Source organism: Natator depressus, chromosome 12 (assembly GCF_965152275.1).
Source record: "Natator depressus isolate rNatDep1 chromosome 12, rNatDep2.hap1, whole genome shotgun sequence".
Classification (NCBI taxonomy): domain Eukaryota; kingdom Metazoa; phylum Chordata; order Testudines; family Cheloniidae; genus Natator; species Natator depressus.
The window spans coordinates 17526753-17538416 of NC_134245.1; the positions used below are offsets into that span (position 1 = coordinate 17526753).

At 39.8% G+C, this 11664-nt stretch overlaps 1 protein-coding gene across 1 annotated transcript in view; it reads left to right on the plus strand.

Moving 5' to 3' along the window:
- LOC141996814 (plasmanylethanolamine desaturase 1-like) overlaps positions 1-11340 on the plus strand; it is an 81094-nt gene extending 69754 nt beyond the window's left edge. The window contains exons 6-7 of the mRNA XM_074969111.1: positions 9017-9229; positions 10522-11340. Coding sequence (XP_074825212.1) covers positions 9017-9229; positions 10522-10643 — 335 coding nt within the window. The 3' untranslated portion in view covers positions 10644-11340. The remainder of the gene's footprint in view (positions 1-9016; positions 9230-10521) is intronic.
- Positions 11341-11664: the final 324 nt, after the last annotated feature.

Consider the following 11664-nt stretch of genomic DNA (forward strand, 5'->3'; position numbering starts at 1 on the left):
CCTAATTGCCTTATGGACATTCAAAGAATGGAGGTGCTTCTCTGGGGAGGTTTTGCATTGAACCAAAAGATGACAGAACTAGTTACTGATTAAAAAGAATGGAAGAGTTAACCTCTTGATGCCAGTTGTCAGGCTTCCCCCCACATTCATATTTTCTATGCAGCTATAATTGCTACTCTTTTTTTACACCACAAAGATCTGTTTTTGTTTTCTTTGGGGTTCAGTGGGGTAACTGCTTACAGCAACCTCGTTGTCTTAATCAGTTTTTCCATTGTGCTTTTTAATCAAGTGACCTGTCCAACTGAGACTAGCATTCCCTCATTTAATAAACCTCCTGATATCCCTTCTATGCTTAGAAGACCCATGTGTAAGGTTCAGCCTCTGCTGACAATATTGGTCTTTGCTGTATGTGTCTCTTTGAAATCACCTTAATTTAAAAAATAAAATAAAACCTTCCACTTCCAGTGTGTCCAGAATAATGAATCCACTTTAACATAAATAATTTTCTATCAAAGCCTAAGAAATGGCCCTATTTTTAGGAAGCATTACACCCTAGGGAAGTAAATGACATATAAAAATGAACTTTCAAAGTGTTGGTCTATAGAAAAAGGAGCAGTGTGTGATGGCAAAAAATGAATTTCTGTGAATTAGCACAACTCATTATTCGTGCTATACACACCTTACTGTCTTATATTCCCTGTACTTAGCTGGAATATAAAATAAAAAAACTGCAGCCCTTCTCCCTGGCCCACAGTGGCGGTCTCTCTGATTGGATGCCACCTACAGCATGGCAGAGAGCATCAAGAAGCTAGAAGCTGGGAAACATGCAGTGTAACCGTTTCTTAAAGTGCATATCACAAGTTAGCTTTATATATATTTTGTTAATGTATTCTAGGTTTAACAAACCCTTCAGTTCCCACTAACAACTCATTTAAGAGGGGGAAGAAACATGCAGATCAAGAGCACTTTGACAAAATGTGGTGCCGTAGCTGAATCCTTTAAAAAAAATGGAATAAAAGACTTCATAAAATACACAGGTGGATAATTTTTCAAGTGAGAGGAATGATAGTACCTTGAGAATTATGTCCTATATAATGCTTAAATTCAAAGCTTTTTGTGGCAGGGGTTTTCTGGATTTTGTCTATCTAGTACAGCGCCAAGCATATTGCATTTAACAAATAATAAACATAGTGTGTAGATTTCCAATTAATTTTCCTTCAAATAATTTGCAGAGCTATCCACAGTGTGCTTATATTCCTGCCACAGCAACATTAACTTCTGTAATCCGGGGTCAGGGAGACAGACACTAACTGAATAATCAATTCACCTCTCTGTTCATCAGCACTGTATCTTAGAATGTACATATGCAAACCACATGTAGGTAATTTGGTCTATGGCTTGCTCCTGCAAAGTGTTGAGCACTCTTGCAAGGTGCGGAGTACCCGTAACTAACCCTGGCCTTAATAAGAGAATCTAGTCATGGCATGCAATCTTCATTTCCCGCCCAAGTGTCCTTTACATAGCAGTCATGGGTATTCTTGTTGGCCACTTTGGAAGATTTTTGATAATGTCCTTCTTTTGCCATGTTTTAGCTAGCTGATGGTATCTGAGCAGCTGCAGCTCCAAGTGGAAGAGTTAACTGCTGAAAATCTTGGATTCACATTTATGCAGTTTGTCTGTCATGGGGCTGCAGGCAACAATGTTAGGAACATATACCAGTCATTAAAAATCTTCCGCACATCTCATGTTAATTTGTTGATAAACCAGTCCAAAGGCTGAAAAAGGGACAGTGTGAAATGAGTGCAAATAAAGAAGAGACATTTAACCTCACATTCCACAAGGGATATTTAATAGAGATGAACTTGAACTAAAACATCAGATCCAAACCCCCTCAAACTCTGGGGAAGTGCAGTTCTAGATCAGAACTTGGCAGTTCAGGCTTAGCTCTTTAGCTTAAGGAAATGTTAGAGAAGCCGTGGAAACTTTGGGAAGAACCTGTCAAGTCTTGGGGCATTTTCTGGTAACCAAAATAAATCACTCTCCTTTCCGTTTTTAGTGCAAATGAAAAGAGCCGTGTGTGCAGTATGTTATGGATGCTGAGCCTACTGGACCTATAACAACCCCAGATCTCACCTCCTTTTTATGTTTTGCCTTGTGATTGAGGAAGTAAATGAGACCAGAACTTCCTCACCATTAGAATGTTAAAAATCCCCACTAAGGATCTATGGTTTTATGACCCTCTGTGTTACTTCAGTATTATCATTGGATTCTGTAAGGCTTAACATGAAGCCCAATTTTTAACTCCATGATCCTCAATGAAGGCTACTCAACTTTTTGTCCTTACCTATCATTTACAGGGATAATTTTTGTCTATTTAATTTTTAAATAGAATCTATTTTTTTTAAATCAAGCACTTAGAGTTAATTGGTTTGGAATTTAGCACATTGTTTTTATATCTGCTACACACTGTTCATTGTGACTACCAAACCATCAGGCTGAGATTCCTTGATTTATCCCTGCCATTATGCAGTATGGTACCTGGCTTACAACCATATCAGGAATCTTTTTTGGTTTATGATGGTTCATTAAGTGCCTACAATTAAGCATCTGTTCAAACTAAAATGTTAAATTTTTATGACATTTGGGTTCAGCACAAATGTCATATTTCAGTACTTGGCTCTTAAATACTTTATTTATTGTGACTTCCTAAATTTACCTTTTTATCCCCTTTTTCCGTAGTTACTCTGTTGTTCGCTCTCACTTTTCCAAAGTTGTCCACCACTCTGCCTTGCCTCCCTGACCCATCGCATTTTCTTGCCCCCTGCCCCTTCTGTTTCCTTCTCCCAGCTGCACCTCTTTCCTATGCATGAAACATGCTTTCTGAATCCACCATTTAATTTCCCCTGCCCCCATTTACGTGAACTCACTTCTGCCTTATCACCCACAGGTGTGGTAATTAAAAAAAAAAAACAAACATATCGCACAGAATATGACAAGCTGTGCATGTGCCAAAATGAAGTTGCCTTGTGATCCTATAACTATGGTTCTTCCCTGCCTCTCCTCTTCCACCTGAACCCTCCCCTTCTCTCCTCCTCCCCCCCCCTCGTTGTCCGTCCCTGTCTTGTCAGTATTTAACGTTAGCTCTTTGGGGCAGGGAACAGGTGTTTTAATACATTTCTGTACAGCATCTGGCAGGCTTTTGGGCACTGTAAGTACAGGGGAACACCCAGGGTCAGTCTAGTAAAGGGAGTCTGATGGGCTCAAAATGTTCTCTCACTCTTTGGGACCAAGCTCTACTCTGCACAGAACCCAGGGGAGGCAGGATATAGATGCAAAGGTGTCTTTATGCCACTTTTCGAACTCCCTGGATTTAGGAGGTAATTAAAACTGCCATGTGACTGGTTTAACTTGTGCCTAGCTGCGCACAGCCGCATTCCAGCCTCACGGAATAGCTGGCATGTAGAGGTACTTCAGCTACTCCTCTTCTTCCTAGCCATGACCCCCATACAGCAGGCTGGGAACTAGAAATGCTTAGCTGGCCAGATCCACCAGAACTCAAGTCCCTTTGTGCCTTCAGAGCATACAGAAAGTCCTGGATCTGGCTTCCACGCTTAATCCATGCAAGAATAGATTAAGATAGTGTCTGTGGATCTGGGATGAGGGGGCCTTGTGGAGCCACAACATTTGGCTCCTAGGATCCATGTAGAGGGAGTGTTGGGATTCACCTTGTGTGGGGGAGGTAACGTTGTCAGCTGGGAGAGCCAGGAGCACGTTGAGCTCACATTTTTTGGAGTAGGGACCTGGGGAAACTGGATCTGGTCTCAAATTAGGCATAGTCTGAGTAATCCAGAATAAATTTAGGCATGCTGCAGAGGAGTTATTTTCCTGTAGGTATAATGTGGATCTGGGACATAGAAAGAAAGGAAAAGGAAACTTAAATTGAGTTAAATACGTATTTTCCTTCTGGTATAAAATGTATTTTCACAGCTGTATAGAGTGATTTGAAGTCAGAGCTACATTAACCAGGGCATGAACTGCAACTGGCCAACAGGGTGAATTTATACAATTTCAAAAATTGCTTTGTTTCTAAACCATAAACACCTAGTATTTCCATTGGTTTGTTTTAGGACATGCCCACATACAAACTTCTAAATGTACTATTGTATTGCTATTGTTCTGCCATTGCCAAGCTACTGTGCTTACCACAGGGTAACCTGTCCTACTCCCTCCAAATTCCATTGTGATACCAATACATAAAGTAGTAAAATGTTAGTGAGGAAGGTCATTGTAAGTATTGTCTGCTCATTTCCACTGACAGTGAGAAACTGAAATGCCCTAGATGGATTGGCCTGGGTAGGAATTTATACAGCACTCTTCAATTCTACAGTTAAAACTAGTATTGCTGTGGTTTAGTTTAAAAACAAATAACCAAAACCTCCAATTTTCCCTTTTAAAATAGTTCTTGGCCTGCTTCTAGGACTAGCAGGAGAAATAAAAACATGAGCTGCTCAATTGGACAAAAACACACATAAGAATGTGCAAAATGATTTATTGAAAAAGCTGAGAAGCTCAAAAGGTTTGGAGACTGGGCTTGGTAGGATAAGCACTTAAAGCTTTTACACCAAGCTCACCCAAGTGTTTTGAACCTATGACAAACCTACCCGTGTCCTGTGGTGACGCTCTGCTTACTCTCACAGTCCTGGAATGGGCCTCTCTGTCCTTTGTTCTCCCCTTGTGTGGAACTAGTAGCCAGGCTGGCTACTTGGGAATATGTTTGGAGTCAGACAGCAGGAGGTATCTTCGTTTCTGTCTCCCTCCCCTACCACCTTTCTGTCCGAAATCGTGACTTCCATCCTCTCTACCTCTTTTCCTTGTTTTCCCTTCACATCTGCTAGCCTTTCTGCTCCTCTCCTGACCATCACCCAAAGACATCATGTGCCTTAAGAATGGGTGGGAACTGATGGTACTAATCCCACTAGATATCTGGCTTCACTGTCTGACTCCTCTCCCTGGTGGCCTCTGCCACTCTGCTCTCGCTGCCCATGTTTCTCCCTGCTGTGACCCTGCAGTCAAATATGCCGAACAAGGATGGAGGCAGCATGTGTACAAGGAGCTGGCTAGAGAAGGTAGCTGACCTCCTTTCTGGCCCAGAAAAGCACCCACAGCACAGAGTGGAAGTGAAGATCTAAAATACCAAAGAGCTGTAGCAATGCTAGGCAAAAGACAGAAATCAGGACACACAGTCAGAAAAGGGCCCTGAAAGCTCATGGTCTCCAAGAGACTGTCTCATCTTAACTTTGTGGTTGCAGGGTGCTTAGGTTCTTTTTTTATACTAATAATACGTTGGAATGACACCATGATCAAAATGCCATGGAAACAGTCCTATATTCCCTGCTGGGAAGTTTTGCAGATGCAGACAAAGATTTTCAAAAATGGGTGCCTCAGGTTAGGCTCCTACATAAATGACCTGGGCTCACAAAAGTTCAGGCTGTTTTGTTTACAGCAGTAAAGAAGGATTTAGAAGCCCATCTTTAGGCACCCTCCCTCCCCTTTTTGATAAAAATCTTGGCATAAAATACACATTATCAGTGTTTGGCTGACTCACACCATGATGTGTTGCTATTGTTACATAAAGAGAGACCTCTTTCTGTGTTCAGGTTTTATTTAAAAGCCAGCGTATCTTGAGGGCTGATCAATTGCTAGGTCAATTCTTGTTTGAGAAAATGCCCTTGTGACCACATCTGTCGGGAAATACTGATGTGGAAAGCCCCATGTGAATCAAGTGGGTGCTGCCAAACCCCTGAGTCAGAGAGGCTCTATGAGGGGAGGTGTGTTGCTCTTTGCTGCTGAATCAGGATTAGCCTCTGCAGGAGCTGGGCCTGATAAGCCCCCTGGAGTCTGCAAAGCTGAAGTCATAGAAATTCACTTTTAAAATATTGAATATGGCTCTAAACTATTAATAAGGGAATGGATTGACGGGCGTGCATCTTAATGTTTAATGTGTCCCTCCTCCCACTCTAGCAAAGCATCTGTAGGACTTACAGTGTTTTCTACGATTTTGTGATTTTTATCACTTGTTTTTGGCTGCCATGGTGCCACCTCTTAATCAAACAGACATTTGAGGTCCCTGCTGCTGCTGATCCTACGCACAGAGTGCTGCTGATTGACGTGGACCAGAGTGCCCAGCATGGCTTGCCTAGGCTGAGAAAGTGGGCGAATGCCCTCGCTCTTGCTCTCTCCCCCTCCAAGTCAGCCCTGAAACATTTGAGTATCTAAAATGGAAGCTCAGTTATTTTCTATGGGAATTATTGCTCGTGTCAACTGCGAAGAGGAAAGTTTAAAAAAACCCACCACCACATCATAAGGAAAGCCTCCAGAAAGCCAGAAAGTAGGTGATAAAAATAGGACATTTCCATTACTGAATTTTGAAGCTGTATGACGAGGTTTTTTCTTTTTCTTTTTTTTTAAGGTAAAAATTACTTTTTATAAAGCAAAAACAATTCTGGGTTGATTGTAATTGATTTCTACCTACAATTAATAAAATTGCATCTCATCCTGCTGCTACCGTTTAACCCGGAAGTAGACCAGGCACTGGCTTGAGACCTCGCTTTAAAGTACTTGTAGTGATTTCACAACAAGCAGTGAGACACTCCATATGTTATAGATCCCAGCAAGGCAGAAGCCTGCTACAAAACTAGCACTGTAATTCTTGAACATACTTGCTCTTCTTAGTCACGCAAACTTAATCTAAACAGGGCATGCAATGTCGCAAATAGTTTTGAAAGTCCTGTGCGTATAATACTGGTTATGTTGGAAATTAAAATGTGTATTTTTGTTAGAGGAGAGAGTATGCAACTATAATGTATTTTAAAAGTAATAATGTGTCTAATATAAATTGTGTGCGTATAGAATATAAAATTATATAATGATAAACTAATTCAGCTATAATTGAGCCCCATCTGGTGGTGGTATGAGGGAACAACGGATAAATTATTGCAATGGCAGAGAGAGATTGTTCACACAAGAATTCAAACCTTTTTTCAAAAGACTTAAGTCTTAACTAATAAATGTGAGGCTAATGAAATAGTATCACTTTTAATCATAATATTCCTTTCTGATAGGCATATCTTAAAATAATTGTCTTTATAATTGTGTGTGTGTGTGTGTCTCTTGAGGGTTTGTGAATACGATCGCTTCGGTGAGAAATACAGATTTAAGTGTCATCTGTAGCATTGCTTGCCTGTGCTGCACTGACTAGGAAGCCTTTTCGCTCTCTCTGATCCAAAAAAAATGCTCGACAAGTTGTTACATATTCCAGAAAACAGATTAAATTATTTGTGTGGACTCATTAATGTAATTGACAAAGCTTGGCTATCCCACTTTTTGCTCCTCGCTAATCTTTTACTTTCATGGGACTTTTCCCCCCATCAGTGTCCAAAAACAAACACACAAAGAAAGAATGGGGATCTCACTGTCTCCCGAGTTGGCTGCTAGAAGATAGCAGGTAGTAGTCCTCTATTAAGACCTCCGGGTGCAACAGTGCTTCAGTTATTGTTACACAACATGGCCAGAGCGCTGTGGGTGTATGTGCATGTGCATGCACGCACATTATCTATTTGCGGGCACACATCCAGTAGTCACCGATTAGAGTCAACAGTTTCCACAGTGGGGTCAGGGATTCCACAGTTCCTTTCTGTCCTAAATATACAGAAAAATTGTTACGGGTAGGGTATCACAGAATGGTAAATGTTGCCTTGTTGTGCTGAGCTGTGCCATATGAAATAGGCATAATAAAAGGGTAGCAAATGAATGAATAAAGTTTGTAAAGGGCAAAGAATGGCAGATGTGGGAACGGAAGTTCGGCTTTCCTATCTCCTGCCCTTGTGCATGTTCCCTTTGATGAAGTAGGCTTTGGAGGGGAGGATGGGGCAGGATGTGGATTCCTTTTACTGAAACCATTGGGAAATGGCTCCTGTTAGTTCAAGGGACTAAGAAATTGAGTGTCTGACTAAATTTGCTATGCACACACAGTACATTTTCCTTACCTGTGCACTTTGGCTAATATCCAGCCCGAAGTATTAGATAAGAGCTGGGTGGTATCACCTTATTATCCAGTGCATAAGGAAGGCAAAATAACCATTTGCTATTCAGCAGCTGCTGAGCCATTTCACAGAGGCTGCTTTATGAAGAGGAATGGCTGAAGTCATTTATATGGGGCACTTATGCCATCCCCTGTGGAAGTGGTGGGAAAAGGAGGATCCACACAGCAGCATAGTCCTGCAATGCACAGTTCTTACATGCTTAGCACCCCCCATCACTTTGCCAAAAAGGGAGGGGGGGAGGTGCACTGGTTTCAGTGCAGTGGGACCTAATGCAGCACTAGCTGCTGGATTTTTAGGAGCTTAGCACAAACTCCATGTAAAATCGACTACATGTGCAGTGAGAGTTTTGGTGAATTGTAAGTAAATCAGATTGAAATAGTTTTCCACTACAGCACTCGGCACTTCTCAGTGAGACCTATTTCCATGCCAGAGTTCAACTTTTTTTACTCCCAGCTGTTTTGACTGTTGAGCTTTTTTTTTTAAAAAAACCCCAAAACACACTTTTTACTTTGCGCAGTGTAAGTTAATACGCGATGTTTAGCATGGACTCATCTGTAGTTGCTGTGACTGCTATTATGTCTGTGGGTTATGTCTGCTTTTCATTAATGTCTTAGGACCCCCAAAATGAAAATAGCGTAGGTTGGCTGTCTCTGTAAGAGTTCTCCAACTCTGGCTTAGACCTATTCAGGAAAAAGCAGCTCATGGTTTATGTCAAAAGCATTGTTTAGTCATTGACGCTATTGTATAAGGGTAGCTATTGAAGTCTGAACTGTTCTCTTGCCTATAACTATATCTCTGTATTACTGAACGACATAATCTTAGCTTTCTCTTGCACAATTTGCTTTTAAAATTGAATGTGTTTGCATAAAGTCTTACAAACTGCTTACTAATCAAATGGTTGTTTCCCTGTACAGAATATATACATCAGACATATGCTTGGGAGTGCTTTATGTTTGCACTAGCTATTTTTGTCACAGTGACTAATCAGATTCATAAGTGGTCCCATTCCTACTTTGGGCTGCCTCTATGGGTCACAGTTTTGCAAGATCTGCACATCATTTTACCGAGGAACCACCACAGAATCCATCACGTAGCACCCCACGAAACCTATTTTTGCATCACTGCAGGTAAAATAAAAACTCTGAGAACCATGACATGTCTCATGTTGTGACATGGGGGGAGGGAGGAAGAATTTGGAAAGTCGAAAAAATGTATTGCTATCGGAATGGATTATTGCACACTGGATATTTTTCATTTGGTGCTGCTTCCTAATAAGATGTGTTCACTTTAAAGCTGGAGTTTTAAATACATAAATCTGGTGCTTTCTAGAGTGCAATGCTGAGAATTCTTTATCTTTCATGCTAAGTTAGACTGTTAGAAACTCTACTCATAGAGGAGAGAGATGTTTCAATGTTATACAGTACTGTCGTATTACAGGAACAGTTTTATGTAGTAGCATTCAACCCTTCATATATTGTATGATGTGTGTATCACAGATAGTAACATATTTGTATAACTGAATGTAACACACATAATTGGCAAACAAATATTGCAGTAATGTCAAAAAAAAATTTTATTTAACATACCTGTGCTTATATTAAAACTCCTTCTCTGTAAATTGTTAGCTGTAATTTTAAATTGACTAGAAATTCTATAAAAGGAAATATGTTTTTAAATTGCTCATGGCTTCAAGGATAGAAGCTACTTATGATTTAGTGAAGCTAGTTTGTACCAACTCTGTGTTGATGATTCTTTGGTACTGTTTCAAATGAATCCATAATCATCTACTAAGTTTTTTTTTATTTACTCCATTATTGATGATGCCTTTGAAAATTTGTTTTGATAGTCCATACTTTAAAAATAGATCTCAAATAGGTTTCAGAGTAACAGCCGTGTTAGTCTGTATTCGCAAAAAGAAAAGGAGTACTTGTGGCACCTTAGAGACCAACCAATTTATTTGAGCATAAGCTTTCGTGAGCTACAGCTCATAGGGTAATTTAAGTGGAAAGCATTTATAATGCCCACAGAAGGAGTATTGAGATTGGGGCACTGAACAGAATGCACGGATCTGAAAGTACAGTGATCTAGTGGTGCATAAAAGATAGTGAATGAAGCTCAGGAGAACGATTCCCAGGCTAGTAAAAGCTTGTCTTCTCAAGGATGTGATACTCTAGAAATGTAAGAATGCATGGCAGCGGCGGAAGAAAGAGAATGGGGGCAGAGGGTGTTAACGGTGCTTTGCAACAGTCCTTTGACATGTACTTTAAACATTATCATTAATGTATGGGTTGGCAATGGCCTTAGGTTATGCTTAAGAAGAGCAGTAACTAGCAAGTTATAATATTTTAGCAAGGGGAAAGACAAAAAAGAGACATGACTGAAAAAATATTTTTAACTCCCAACACTTTTTCCCTTCCAGGCTGGCTAAATTACCCCTTGGACAGAATGAGACTTTGGAGGAAAATGGAAAATATCATAGAAGCATTAACAGGTCAGAAACCTCGAACTGATGATTTACAGTGGGCATGGAAGATGCAATAAAGCACTCTTAAAGGAAAAAAAAAAAGAACTACTATGTCATCTACAGAAAACAAGCATCTCTTTAGCACCATGGATTTTAACCTCTGGCACAATGAGTTTATGAAAACTTTGAAATTCTGCAGAGCATTGCTTGCAATGTCACAGAAAAATTTGATGATTTGCCAGCTTGGATATCCTTAGGAGTTGAAATACAATGGTATTTGGAACATACAATAATTGAATGTAATTGCTAATCTTGATTGGTTTTAAGAGACTATTATGCCTGATGTTGTATTTATTAGGACTTCTGTATTCTGTTACTGTATTTGGGTGGATACTCACAATGCATCTGACTTCATAAATGCACCCAGAAAAAAAAGATATGTTAATTAACATGAAGTACCTTTTGGCTTCAGTGTAAGTAAGATACATAAATTGGCTTTGTGCCATTGTATGCTGAAGAGTTTGTATTGTTTAATTTGCATGATGCAATGCTTCAGTATAGGGCTAAAAAGTAATTTGACTAGATCTTTATTTTTAAACAGCCGAATTTTAAACTTCTGTGTTTTGGTCATGATTTTTAAACTGAGATTCCATTTGCCACAGTTTTGCAACCCACAATGATTTTTCACTCAATTTTTCCCTTTAATCCGTTCATTCATTTGTTTTCCTGCAGGTATAAAATGTGGAGGCAATCTACTGTAGGTACAAAATTGAACCAAAAGAAATGAAGCTCAGGTTTGAAAATTATGCTTTTTACACTGTTTAATACTAGGAAGTCTTAACCACTGTTGTTTGTTGATGTTAAATGTTTATATTTCAGAGGCTCCACTCCAAATTAGTGGTTTCCATTTTGTAGGCTCAGCACAAGGACATAGTGCCTACCTCAACGATCTTATGATTTGAGTAGACAAACAACATACAAATAATGGGGTCCGTAACTGTGGTTTTAAATTCTTTAGAATGAATGAAATCTTAATTTAACTAAAATTAATGTCTTGATTTTTGAAAGACATATTTCAATGAGAGAAATACGTGCATC